We start from the raw sequence: 15060 nt of genomic DNA, 5'->3' as shown, positions 1-15060 counted from the left end.
TCAATTGTTATAATGCATTCTATTCGGCAAGGCTGTGACTCCCCAGTCATTTAGTGGAGATCCTATAGTTAGTCTTAGTTTTATATTTTAGTGGGTTCGTTGCTCATAGCTATCTATTTCTGAATTCTGATCTCTCCCTTGGTTGGCAGGATTTGTCTTTCAAAAAGGGCTAATGAATACTCAATTCCCCAAGTCTTTCCTCACTGTGGATAGCATTCATCTTTGAATAATAAATTGGCTGGGTGTAATATTCTTGAGCCATACTTTCTTTCCTTCGGAACTTTGTAGAACATTGCTCCACTATCTGTTGGCACAGCTAATTTCTATGGAGAAGTACAGGGAAATCTGTTTTTTATTCCCTTTGCTGATTTGCTCTTTCTGCTTGACCATCTGAAGAACTCTTTTTGTACTTCAAGTTAAATAATTAAATCAGGACGTGCCTCCAAGTTAATGATTCTATATTCATTTTTTTCTTTCTATGTGGTATGCTTTTATGATTTGCTGATTCAGTTCTTGCTTTATTTAGAGAAAATTTACTCACGATAAACCTCTGAATATTTTTTCTATTTTATTTGTTGTGTTTCCTGTGAGCTCTTGTTTTATTAAATCCATTCATCCACTCAGTCAACAGATATTTATTAAGGGCCTACCAAGTGCCAGGCATTGTGCCAGACAAAAATCCATGCCTTCCTGCAGTTGACATTTAAGAGGGATGAAGAAATCGGAAGTAAACAAAATAAATATGTACAGTAGATAGTGTATTAGACAGTGATAAGTGCTGTATGAATTGGGGAATATATTGGGCTAGAATTGTAAATAGGGTGGTCAGGGAAGGCCTCATGCAGAAGGTGACATTTGAGAATGGCTCCAGCTTCTCTTGATTTGCATTTTCCTGATCAATAATGAGGTAGATTGTCTCTCTCTCTTTCTCTCCCTCTTTGTATATATTTATTATGTATATTATATACATATACAGAGATTATATGTATATATATACACATAGAGATTATATTGAGATATATATACGCACATACACACACACACACATATATATATACACACACACACACATATAGGAAGAGAAACACAGAGACATAGAGACGGAGACAGAGAGACACAGAGAGAAACTATAAGAATTTCTTTTTCCTTTGAAATGCCTGCTCATGTCCTTTGCTTGTTTTCATTGCAATGCTTATCCATTTCTTAATGATTTGTAGTTCTTTACCTTCGATATGCTGTTGTTTCTATGCGTGACAAAGATCTTCTCCCAGTCTGGGACTTGTCTTCTCGTTTTGATTATAATATCTTTTAACGAACAGACTTCCCTAATTTATCAATTTTCTTTCAGTGCATTTTGGGTCTTTTTGAAGAGGAAGTTCTTCCCTACCCCAAGGTCATAAAACTATTGTCCACTCAGTTTTTAACTTTTGCTTTTGACTTTTAAGTGTGTGATCCATCTGGAGTTAATTGTTGTATATGGTGTGAGATGGAGCAAAACATCTGGTAACATACATACTCAACAGTTAACATTGGCGACCTCTGGAGGGTAGGGAAGGTGAGGGAGGACTTTAAGTTTTTTAAAAATATGTTCTATCATATCTATCTATTTGAGTGAATGGGTGACGGGCACTGGGTGTTATTCTGTATGTTAGTAAATTGAACACCAATAAAAAAAAAATATGTTCTATCAAAGTGATATATCAATGCAATTACAAGTCATAGCACTTTCAATATATTGAAAAACAGCAGACCGCAGCCTCCTCCCCATTCCTAAGCATCATTCTCCAGAGATCACATTTTGTTGTAACCAGTATTAATCCCCTACATTTAAAACAATATTCTTGTGCTAATATTTCTTGGTTCTTTCAATTTTAGACATTATTTATTAAGGTCCTACCATTCAGGATGAGGAGTTACCTCTTCTGCAGTAGTGCTGCCCACCCCAACTCCCTCTTCCCCCTGCTTCAATGTAGTTCTATCATAATGTTTGATGAAACAAATGTTCAGTGTTTACATTATTATGACTGTAGACATTGCTCACAGCTGAATCACAGAGTGAAATATGATTACTTTTTCTTCTCTATTACAAGCCTTTTGATTTTTCCTTTTTTTTTTTTTTTTTTTTTTTTTTTTCTTTTGATTTTTCCTGAAGTCAATACTTGCTTCATTTAGTCCATTTGCTTTTGTTTTCTCTACACCTATGATTAAGTTTTCTTCCAAATTTTCTAGCCAGAGTTATAAAATGACCCTTAATGTAACCAAGCACATCAGGTTTGTTTCCTTTTTTTTTTTTTTTTTTTTTTTTTTTTTTGCGTTTGGAGATCCCCTTCCTGTAAAGACTTTTTCATTCTCCTTTTCCAATTTGGACTTATTTTTCTTTAAACATGTTGCCCAGCTCTCTCCTTCCTCTTTCTCTCCCATTTTTCTAGTTCCCATGTTACCTTCTTTCTATGTCATAATTCTTCACTTTGGGGGAGCACATCTTCTAATATCTTAGTGAGAAAGGGAGCATGAGACTAACATATTTGGGGGGACTGTATATTTTTGAAAACAGCTTTATTCTCCCCTCACATGTGATTGACACTTTGCTAAATTTAGAATTCTGAGTTGGAAATTATTTTCTCTAAAAAATTTAAGGCATGCTTATTGTCTTCTAGCTCTCATTATTGCAGTTGGTAAGTCTTCTAACACACTGATAATCCGTCTTTGATCCACTTTTCCCTTCTTGAAGCTTTTAGCATCTCCTACTTACCCACAGTATTCTGAACTTTCGTGATTCTGTATATTCAGTGTGGGTATTGTTTTCATTTATTTTGATGGGTACTTGGGGGTATGTGGAGCCCTTTCAATCTTATGTCCTTTATGAAGACTCATGTCTTTTAGTTTTGAGAAATTTTATTGTATCATTTATTTAAAATTTTTCTCTCTAGTCTCTTCTCTGTTACTCTTATTAGTTGAATGTTAGACCTCTTATATTGATACTCTAATGTTAAAAAAATTTTATTTTTTCTCTCTCATTTTGTGTGTGTGTGTGTGTGTCTGTGCATGTAAGTTTGTTACTTGATGGTCTTGGCTTCCAGAGTTCTGGGGACTGAGGGAGGGAGAGAATTACCACTTAGTGTGTATATTTGCTAGTCCGTTTTCCCTCCCATTCTTCATAGTATCTGGTGTTTCCCATTTTCCCAGAGATTAAATCTCCTGTCTTCTGAGTAGAGGTGTAAAAGCTGCCTGGGATAGAAATGAGGACCTGCCCCTTTTAAGATTTTTAATTAACCCTTCTATTTTTAAATTTATTATTATTTTTTATTCAAGTATAGTTAACATTCAGTGTTATATTAGTTTCAGGTGTACAATATAATGATTCAGCAATTCTATACATTACTCAGTGCTCATCATGGTAAGTGTATTCTTAAGTCCCTTCACCTGCTTCATTCATCCCCCACCCCCCAACCTTTCCTCTGGTAGCCATCAGTGTGTCCTCTATAGTTAAAGCCTGTTATTTTTTAAAAGATTTTATTTATATATGAGAGAGATAGATAGAGATAGAGATAGAGATAGAGATAGAGATGATAGAGATAGAGAGAGAGAGAGAGAAAATCTGTGGGATGGGGAGGGGCAGAGGGAGAGAGAGAAGTAGACTCCCCTGTGAGCAGGGAGGGAGCCCAGTGCTGTGAGGTTTGATCCCAGGATCCTGGGAGCCAGAGGCTGATGATTCACCAACTGAGCCACCCAGATGCCCCATTAACAGTCTGTTTTTGTTTGTCTTTCATTCTCTTTGTTCATTTGTTTTGTTTCTTAAATTGCACATATGAATGAGATCAAATGGCACTTGTCTTTCTGTGACTGGCTCATTTCACTTAGCATTATACTCTCTAGCTCCATCCATGTTGTTGTAAAAAATCTAATTTTTTTGTGGCTGAATAATATTCCATTGTATGGATAAAGAAGATGTGACATATATATCACATCTTCTATATCCATTCATCTATTGATGGACACTTAGGCAGTTTCCATAATTTGCCTATTATAAATAATGCTGCTATAAAAGTAGAGGTGCGTATATCTTTTTGAATTAGTGCTCATTCTCTTTGGGTAAATACCCAGTAGTGGAATTACTGGATCCTATAGTAGTTCTATTTTTAATTTCTTAGAGAACCTCTATACTGTTTTCCATAGTAGCTGCACCAGCTTGCATTCCCACCAATAGTGCATGAAGGCAAGGGAAACAAAAGCAAAATTAAACTATACAGACTACACCAAAATAAAAAGCTTTGCACAGTGAAATAAACCATCAAAAAAAAAAACAAAACAAAAAGATAACCTATGGAATAAAATATTTGCAAATGATATGTACAATAAGGGGTTAATATCTAAAATACATAAAACATTGATATAGCTCAACATAGAAAGAAACACACAAAAATTCAATCAAAAATAGAAGACATGAATTGACATTTTTCCAAAGGCATAAAAGCATACTGATGACCAACAGACACATGAAAAGACGCTCAATATCACTCATCATCAGGGAAATGCAGATCAAAACTACAATCAGATATCATTTCAATCTATTTTCAGCCCCATGCATTGCTCTGTCTTCCTTGGTACTCAACATCTCCAATTCTGAAGGCTTTCTGGGTTCTGTGGAAATCAGCTTGTTTCTCCCTTCTGATGGCTTCCTCTGGCTAGCTAAGTCAGCTACCACTCCCTGTCTACTTTCCAGCTTCCAACATTTGACATTTCTCTTGCAGATCTTTTCTTTTGCCCTTTTTTTGCCATTGAGTTTATAATATTTACAAAATTACTTTAGAGTTGGTGCCTAGGCGGCTCAGTCAGTTAAGCGTATGACTTATGATTTAGGCTCACGTCATGAACTTGGGGTCGTGAGATCCAGTCCCATGTCAGGCTCCACACTGAACATGGAGCCTGCTTCAGATTCTCTCTTTCTCTCTCTTTTTTTTTTTTTTCAAGTGAGGAACTAAAAAAGGAATTTGTTTATTGAGGGTAAGAGGATGCAATAAGCAATATAAAAATCAAAAGCTTATCTGGCTTTCTTTTACTGACTTTTCTTTCTCTGCTTCTCAAATGGGGGTTGGATTTTATTTGTACATTTTCTGAGGGTCCTGATCTGCTCATGGAATCCTTTATACAGGGGGAAGCTGTGGGACAGATTCCTTGAGACCCTTTGGGACACCTCACTCCGGGCGGAGTGTTGCTCAATGGTGCCTATTTCTTGCCCTTCTGCTTCATGTGTATTACAAAATAGTCATTGCATGCAATGGTGAGCCCAGCAATTAGTGAAAAGAAGCTCTGGAAGCCCACTTTGCCATCTCGGCACTGGTCGAGGTCCTTCATTATTTTGTCCACGGCCAGAGGGTCTTTTTGATTTTCCAAAAATCCTGGGAATTCCTTTTCCATGAGTACTCTCAGGTCTTCCTTTGTCAAGTATCCTTTATCCCCAGCAAACTTGTGAAACGTGAACATCATGGTTTCCATGGCATGTTCCATTTGAGACGGCATCTTGGTGAGGTCTGTTGAAACCTTGGCGCGGGGCGCGGCGGGGACGCTCGGCTGGCGGGGACCCTCGGCCAGAGATTCTCTCTTTCTCAAAACAAAGAAATGAAGTGGCTGCACCAAAAAATAAAAAATACTGGAGTCAATATTTTCCTCTTTTTTAGGCTTTTGTTTTTACATTTTTTAAATTTAAATTTTAGTTAACATGATGGGCAATATTAGTTTCTGGAGTAGAATTCAGTGACTCATCACTCACATACAACACCCAGTGCTCATCAGAAGTGTCCTCATCAATCCCCATCCCCCATCTACCCCATCCCCCAACCCACCTTCCTCCATCAACCCTCAGTTTCTTCTCTATCATTAAGAGCTTCTGAGGTACCCGGGCAGGTCACTGGTTGAGCGTCTGCCTTTGGCTCAGGTCATGATCCCGGGGTCTTGGGGTCTTGGGATCGAGTCCCACATCAGGCTCCCTGCAGGGAGCCTGCTTCTCCCTCTGCCTATGTCTGCCTCTCTCTCTGTGTCTCTCATGAATAAATAAATAAAATCTTAAAAAAAGAGAGACTCTTATGTTTTGTTTCCCTCTCTCTCTTTTTTTTATCATTTCCCCCTTCCCATATGTTCACCTGTTTTCTTTCTTAAATTCCATGTGTGAGTGAAATCATATGGTATTTATCTTTCTCTGACTGACTTATTTCACTTAGCACCATACACTCTAGCTCTATCCACATTGCTGCAAATGGCAAGATTTCATTCTTTTTGATGGATGAGTAATATCCTGTTTTTTATATATAAGTATAATACATATTAATATATATAAAGAAATATAAATTTTAAATTTTATAAATTTAAATATAATATATATAAATAAATATAAATTTTATTTAAATATAAATAAAAATTAATTAATATATATAAATAAATATAAATATAAATAAATATAAATTATTTTTATAAATAAATATAAATTAATATATATAAATAAATATAAATTTTATATATAAATATAATACATATTAATATATATAAATAAATATAAATTATATATATATATATATATAGATATATCACATCTTCTTTATCCATTCATCAGTCGGCAGACATCTGGGCTCTCTATAGGTTGGCTATTGTTGATAATGCTGCTATAAACATTGGGGTGCATGTACCCCTTCAAATCTGCATTTTTGTATACTTTGGGTAACTACCTATTAGTGCAATTGCTGGGTCATAGGGTAGCTCTATTTTTTAACTTTATGAAGAACCTCCATACTGTTTTCCAAAGTGGCTGGACCAGTTTGCATTCCCACGAACAGTACCAGAGGGTTCCTCTTTCTCCGCATTCTCACCCACATATGTTGTTTTCTGTCTTTTGTTAATTTTAGCCACACTTTAGAGTCAATTTGGATGAGGTTCTGGGGGGAACAGAAATAAAGTCACCTGGTCAATCTGCTATGCTTAACCAGAATTGTTAACCAATTCTTTTATTTTTTATTTATTTTATTTTATTTTTATTTATTTATTTTTTAAAAATTTATTCTTATTGGAGTTCTTTTTATTTCCTTTACAACATTTGTTACAAATAATTGGATTAATCATAAACCTTGGTTCACAATGCACTATCACCATTGATTTTTGCATAGTCTAGTTTATTCATTTTAATTACTTAATTAATATAAAGACCACCTGTGATCTTTATATCCAACTTGAGAACTAAAACATTACCTATATCCGATACCTGGCTTTGTGCTCATCTTCTATCCCATTCCCTGTCTCTCCATAACTCCAATATAATCACTACCCTGAATTTTTGTATTTATATTTGATATGCTTTTATATACACCTGTGCAATAGATTTTCATTTTTACTTCTTTTTGAACTTCATAAAAAGGGGCTCATACTATGTGTGTGATCTTCTTGGCCTTGCCGTTTTTGCTCAACATCATTCCTGAAAATTTTCCATATTATCATTTCAGATTTTAGTTCATTCATTTTCACTGCTGAATAATATATTACAATTTGTTCATTCTCCTGTTGATTGTCATTAGGGTGTTCTTATTTCGTGTTATTGCAAACAGTGCTTCTGTGGGCACTCTTATACATGTCTTTTATTGTACTCCAAAGTGGAATTGCTGCATTGTAGGGTATACAAACATCCAACTTTACAATTGTTTACAAATTGTTTTGACTAAGTGATAGTACTAATTTTCACTCCCATCAGCAAAGTATAGGATATTCGGTTGTCCCTCATCCTCTCCAACACTTGTCAGACTTCTTAATTTTTTCCAATTGAATGAGTGTAAAATGGCATCTCACTGTAGTTTTGGTTTGCATTTCCCTGATTCTAATGAGATTGAGCATCTGCTCTTATGAATATTGGCCATATGTGTTTCCTCTTCAATGAAATGTCTGTTCATGACTTCTGCCTATTTGCCTGTTGAGTTATTTGTTTTTATCTTATTATTGTTTTGCAGCCTTTTATATACCAATCCTTTGTCAATCATATGAATTGCCAATTTGTAGCTTTTAATGTAATGCAAATTTGCTTTGGGTGGCATCTCAGGGAGTGGCCATGTCTCTTCTGTACTTACAGATTCTGCTAGGCGACCCTGTTTCTGCTCCAACTGAATAGTTTCTACTATTCCAGCTCCCAATGGGTGACCCCAGTTACTGAGCTCTGGAGATATGATCTCTTCCCTTTTTCCTTCCATTCCTAGGGGTAAAGGGGTCTTGCTATAGTTGTTAATCTCTGGGTTGCTTCGTTGTCCTTTATTTGCCTGTTGACTGTTCCAACAACTTTGCAACTAGTTGCCTGTCTTAATTCCTCTCTCGTGATCCACCTAGCACGGATGTTGCTTTTATAACTGGATCTTGATGGATACAAGTACTTCCCAATCCAAGGTGAAAAATATATTCATCTCTAGTTTGAACTAAAAGTTTGAAGTTTTTCTTTTGATATTCAAATTCTAATCCATCTGGAATTAATTGTTGTGTAAGGCATTTCATTTCATTGTGATATAAAGTAGTGATTAAATTTCATCATTTCATATAGACAATCATTTTTTTCCAGCTCCACTTATTGAGTAATACCTTTTTCTCTACTGATCTGTCAAGCCTCCTCTCTCATATAGCAAATCAGTTACTGGTCTCTCCAGTTCCATTGGTCTGTTCCAATTGTCCCTGTAGAGAACTTTAGTACCCAACTCGCAACAATCGATATATCATGCAGGCAGAAAATCAATAAGGAAACAGCAGATTTAAACAACACTATAGACCAAATGGACCTTACAGACACATACAGGTATCCCTTGCCTTCTGAAAGTTTGCATTATGCCACTTCACTTTTACAAAAGACCTACATTAGTACAGTAATGCCTTTTTTCATAAAAGCAAAGATCCTCTTTGGATTTCTTTTGGTCGGTGAAAACAGGGCTGTATAATATCTATTCTTTGAAATTTTGATGAGGCTATCATTATGGCTAATTTTTATAAATGTTTAATGTGTATTTGAAAGAATACAATATTTTAATTATTGAGTTTATAACTCTCTGTATGTCCATTAGGTCAAGTTTGTTAATTGTGTTCAAATCTTTTATACATGTGCTATTTTTTTTTATGGCTTGGCTATCAACAATTGAGAGAGGCATGTCTACTCCTTATGAGAGTTGATTGACTATTTCATCATGCAGTTCTATGAGCTTTGTTTTTATATTTGAGGTTATTTTATTATGCACATATTGTTTTGAATTGCATTACTTCTTAACAAATTAAGAATTTTATTACTATGATAGCCTTAATAACATTCTTTGTCTTAATACCTGTTTTTCTTTTTTTTAAGATTTTATTTATTTATTCATGAGAGATACAGAGAGAGAGAGAAGCAGAGACCCAGACAGAGGGAGAAGCAGGCTCCATGCAGGGAGCCTGATGTGGGACTTGATCCCGGGACTCCAGGATCACGCCCTGGGCCGAAGGCAGGTGCTAAACCACTGAGCCACCCAGGGATCCCAATACCTGTTTTTCTTGAAGTTAATATAGGTGCACTATCTTTTTTATGGTTAGTATTTTTCTGACGTATCTTTTACCATCCTTTTATTTTCAATCTATGTCCTTATATATACACCTTATGGATGTCTTTTATAAAGATTACACATCTGGGTTTTTTTTTTTCTGTTATCCAACATGAAAATCTCTATATTTTCACTGTCAAGTTTAATATCTTTACATTTATTGTGTTACTGATATATTTAAAGTTGTTTCCATTATCTAATGTTTAGATTTCTATTTGTCCTGGTTTTCCCCCATTTTAAATATTTTTATTCCCCACTATGCCTCCTTTGTCACCTCTTTTTCCACTTTCTCCCTACCAATGGTAATGAATACCCTCCATTTCTATTATTTATAATTATTCTTGACCTCTTACCATCTATGTTTAAGTTAAAGGCTAAAATTAAATGATATTTTGACTCTTCTCATGAATGACACAAAAAATTTAAAACATTTTAGTCCGAATCATCACTTTGTAATGTTATGTATCATTGTTCAATATTTCAGTTTTGTATTTTTAATTCCATGAATGCAACACAATTATAATTATTTTATATGAATGGTATTTGTTTAGATTTACCTGTATATTTACCATTTTAATTATTCATGATTCCTTCTTACATCTCAGATTGTCCTTCTGAGGATCATTTTTCTTCTTGTTGGATTACATTTTTTACAAGTTCCTGTAGGGAAAATCTTTTGTGTTAAACTTCCCCAGTTTTTATTTATCTGTAAATGTGCTTATTTTTTTCTCATTCTGGAAAAAGACTGTTGCATACCAATTTTAGGTTTGTATATATTTAATCCTAACTGTATAGATATTATTCCTTTGTCTTCTGAGTTACCTAGTAGCTGTTGAAAAGTCTGCTATAATTCCAACTGCCATTGTTTTGTAAGTAATTTGTCCTTTTCCCCTAGTTGTTTTCAAGATCTTATTTTTGTTTTTGGTGTTCTGCAGTTGTACTACACTGTCTATGCGTCCAATCTGATGGCTGGTACCTCATTTGTATTTTTATTTTGTCAATTATGTTAAATATTTCTAAAAATTCTTTTTTCTTTTTTTAAAAGATTTTATTTTATTTATTTATCTGAGAGAGAAAGAGAGAGAGAGCATGAGCAGGGAGGTGGGGAGGGGCAGAGGGAGAAGCAGATGCCCCACTGAGCAGGGAGCCCCGACACGAGGTGGGATCCCAGGACCCTGGGATCATGACCTGATCTGAAGGCAGACACTTCAGCGACTGAGCCACCCAGGGGCTTCTAAAGATTCTTTTTTGTTCCGTAGAATTTTCCTTTTTTTTTTTTTTTTTTTTTTACAGTGGCCTGCTCCTGCCTTACATTTGCATATTCTCTGGAATATCACAGAGCATACCAATTAGATCTTAGAAAGTTCTTTCTTGTTTGCTGGATTGACTCTGTCTCGCTGGTTTGAACTCATTTCTCAGACAGATTGCACTGAGAGCTTTTGCTGCTGATTTTCTTGATATATCCAGTGCTTGTCTGTTTTCTGTTCTTTTGTTTATTGGTATTGGTAGCTTGGGTCATGTTTGATTCTACTCCCACCCACCCCTGTCTTAGGAAGCAAAGCCCTATATTCCTTAATTTTTTTTCACCATCACAAGCTGGGTTTTAGCAGAAAAGTATCACAATTACTTAGTAAGATTTCCACTCCACTCCCCAGTAATCTTCAATGGAGAAAAGGACTTAAGAAGCAAAGGAGTATTTCTTGTCCTTTCTGAAGCACTTTTTAGATTTTGTCTCTCAAAACCAGAGAGAACTAGTGATACCAATTGGAATTATCGTCACTGCCCCAGGACTCAGAGCTGGAGAGTTGTGTTTTGTCTCCCCAAATCTCTTACATTTCAGGACAAGTTATATTGTAGCTGATACATGTATTCACTAGTGAAAAAGTTTCCTTCTCTCTTTGGGGCTGTTTTTATTTCAGTGGAAGTCTGCTGTCAAGGCACATTTTCTTTCTTTTCTTATTTATTTACTCATGAGAGACAGAGAGAAAGAGAGAGGCAGAGACATAGGCAGAGGGAGAAGCAGGCTCCCTCCGGGGAGCCTGATGTAGGACTCGATCCCAAGACTCTGGGATCATGACTTGAGCCAAAGACAGATGCTCAACCACTGAGCCACCCAGGGGCTCTGTCAAGGCACACTTTCACTGACATCCTTCTCAAAAGTTAACCCCTTTCTTTAACAAATAAGAAAGAATAAAAGGAAAAGATTGATTATTACATTCAAAAAGTTAGAAACAATACCATCAACAATAATGAAAAACCTAAAGAAGATAAAGATTAATAAATTTCAATGAATAAAGACAAAACAAATTAGTGAAATTAGAAACAATTGCAAAATAAATTGAAGAGCTGGTTCTTTGAAGAGATAAGATAAAATTGGCTAAACTCTTGACAAATAATATCAGTTTAAAAAAAGGTATCAGACAAGTTTATATGACTCAGAATGGCAAAGGATAGCTACAGCCAAGATACAGAGATTTCTTTTTAATTACAAGGTATTACAATGTTAATTTCATGCTAAATTTCGAAAATCTTGGATGTCATGGATGGTTTCATAGGAAAATATAAGTGGCCAAAATGGACTGAAGGTTAAATAGAGTTGAGTGGATGAATAATATGAAAAGAGATTGAAAATGTTGAAGCATGCTATTTCCTGAATAATGAATGGTCCCTGGACCACCTGTATCAGAATCCTATGGAGTGCTTTTTCCTTAAGATTTTATTTATTTATTCATGAGAGACAGAGAGAGAGAGAGAGAGAGAGAGAGAGAGAGAGAGAGGCAGAGACACAGGCAGAGGGAGAAGCAGGCTCCACGCAGGGAGCCTGATGTGGGACTCCATCTCGGGACTCCAGGATCACTCCCTGGGCGGAAGGCAGGCGCCAAACCACTGAGCCACCCAGGGATCCCTGGAGTGCTTTTAAAGTAAAGATTCCTGGGCTCCAACCCAGACTAATTAGATCAGAGTCTTCAGCATGATTTGGGTTTGAAAGGTTGAAAATGACAACCCAAAAAGAAAAGAAAGAGGTGCAGACCAATATAATAAAAATTCCTAAAAATAAAAAATAAAAATTCCTAGACAAAGTGCTAGCAAATATACTTCAGCACAGTATGAAATAAAAGATGAAACACACCCAGCAAGTGTTATTCCAGTTGCCTGTATCCCAATGACCACTTGACATCTCTTATGCCATGTCTAACAGGCATCTCCAACTGAACATGTAGGAAACCACTCTTGATCTTCTGCCCCAAATCCGCTCTTCCTGTAGTCTGCCTCATTTCAATATATGCAACTCCATTCTACTACCTGTGACTCTTCTGCTTCTCTCATGTCCTATAGCCCATGTGTCACTGAATCTTGTGGACTTTTATCTTCAAACTATATCCAAATATGTCCCAAACACACCTCCACTGCTAGCTCCACAGTCAAACCAAAATTCACCATCAGCTCACACTTGAATGAGGATCAGAGCCCTCTCGATGGTCTTCCTGCTTCCACTCTTACTCATCTCCAACCCATGTCCCAACACAGCAGCCAGAATGATATTTTTCACACATAAGTCAGATTGTCAACTCCCCCATTTAATACCCTTCAAAGGCTTTCTAGCCATCCAAGTTATCTTGCCATTCTCCGAACATGCCAAGAGCATTCCCATCTTTTGCACAGACATTCTATGTGTACTTGTTTCTTTATTGACTTTCTCTAGCCACCCCCCCCCCCCCGAATGTGAGCTCCATGAAAGCAGTCTTGCTTTGTCTTGTTTCCTAGAACCTAGGACAATGCTTGGCACATCAGATGCTTAATGAATATTTTCTGATTCAATGAATATGTGAATGTAAGATGATTCAACATTAGGAAATTCACTGTTACAATTAATCACATCAGCCAGTAGTTCAAAGGGGACTAAACACATGATAATTTCAATAGATGCCATAGACATTTGATAAAATTGAATAATTATTTCTAGTAAAATATTAGATGAACCTCCTGGTTTTAAAAACTAAATTCCAAATGAATAGCCTAAATTATAGCTATTTGTGAATGCTTAGAGACATTCCCATTAAACTCAGGACAGAGCAGGAAGTCTTTTCTCCTCAGAGTATGTAACACCAATTTATTTTTTCTTCTTGTACTTTTACTAGGACTTACTAAGCACTAGATACTTGGATAAATTCCTTACACATACCTTATAATCAATCTTCACACCAATTCTATGAGGGCTGCAGTATCCTCTGTTTACAGTCAGTGAAATGGTGGCTCTGCAAAGGTAACCCTGTTCCCAAAGTCACTCAGGGAGTAGGAGGCAGCTAGGATGCAAAGCTAGGGCCAGTGGAGGAGGGGAGGATCTGGCTTGATTGTGCCTGAGAATGATAAGGAGCATCAGAATAATGAACTCCAAATGGTCCACAGATGTGAAAAATAGTTCCTCCTCACTAATAAACAGAGCAGTGCAAACGAAAGCAATCATACCTATCAAATGGTCAAGTATTTGTAAAAAGGTAGAACAACCAGTGTTGGTGAGGGTACAAGATGGTAGGGGAGTGAAATTGGTTCAGTCTTTCTGGAAGGCAATTGTCAGTGCACAGCTTAAGCTGTGTGACTGTTCATTTGCTTTGACCCAACAATTCTGCTTCTAGTAATTTATCCTCAGGGAATAATTCAGGATGTGGGCAAAGATTGAATTACAAGGATATTTGGTGCAGAGTAATCTTACAAAATAGCTTGTGCAGCATGAGTTCCATTTTTTATCTATTTATCATCTACCTATGTATGGAAAGAGAGAGAAGGAGAGGGAGAGATAGAGAAGGAAGGGGAGAGAGAGAGAAAAGAAATATATCAAAATAGTAACAGTGGTTTTCTTAGAACAATCAGATTACAGATAATGTTTCCTTCTGAACATTTCGCTCTGTTTTCTGAAGGTTTATGATGATCATGTATTATTAATTACTCTTATAATCAGAGAACACAATAAAATTATTTTCATTTTAGAAATAAATTGGATGTTTTCTTCTCTCTTACCTGGCACTTGAGGTGGGATTACCAGTGTTTGTTCATTCAACAATTAGGCCCAGTGCTATGGATGAGAACACAGCAATGGATGACAGATTCTGAGCCCCTCTGTTTAAGGAGTGGACATTCTAGTGTGGCGAGACATTAAACACGCAGATACATAGGAACCATGTCTGCAGGGGACATGTGTTACTAAGAATAATCAAGGTGGAACAAAAGATAAAGGGTGCTGTTTTGGATTCAACGGATGAGGAAAGCCTCTAAGGAAGTGCCATTTGTGGAAGAGGTGGGGAAGCAAGCCTTTTGGATATCTAAAGGTAGAGTGTTTTAGGCAGAGGAGACAGCGACTGCCTTGAGGCAGGAATGTACTTAAAATGTTCAAGGTAAAGCAAGGAGGCTGGTGTTATTAGAACAGAGGGGTGAAGGGGAATGGGAGGTGACTTTGGAGAGGTTGTGGACACCAGATCAGGCG

General features: G+C 36.4%; 1 protein-coding gene across 1 annotated transcript; it reads right to left on the bottom strand.

Moving 5' to 3' along the window:
* Positions 1–5027: 5027 nt before the first annotated feature.
* On the bottom strand, positions 5028–5590 carry LOC140628351 (protein S100-A10). The gene has a single exon (XM_072817677.1). It carries the CDS (start codon positions 5518–5520, stop codon positions 5227–5229), a length of 294 nt encoding a protein of 97 aa, XP_072673778.1. The 5' UTR covers positions 5521–5590; the 3' UTR covers positions 5028–5226.
* Positions 5591–15060: the final 9470 nt, after the last annotated feature.

Source organism: Canis lupus, chromosome X (genome assembly GCF_048164855.1).
Source record: "Canis lupus baileyi chromosome X, mCanLup2.hap1, whole genome shotgun sequence".
NCBI classification, from domain to species: domain Eukaryota; kingdom Metazoa; phylum Chordata; class Mammalia; order Carnivora; family Canidae; genus Canis; species Canis lupus.
Note: the sequence above shows the minus strand (reverse complement) of the source record. Positions and strands in the feature narration are given on the sequence as shown.

Coding starts and splice junctions, on each gene's coding strand:
- LOC140628351 (XM_072817677.1), bottom strand. CDS start 5,520: ATGCCGTCTCAAATGGAACATGCCATGGAAACCATGATGTTCACGTTT.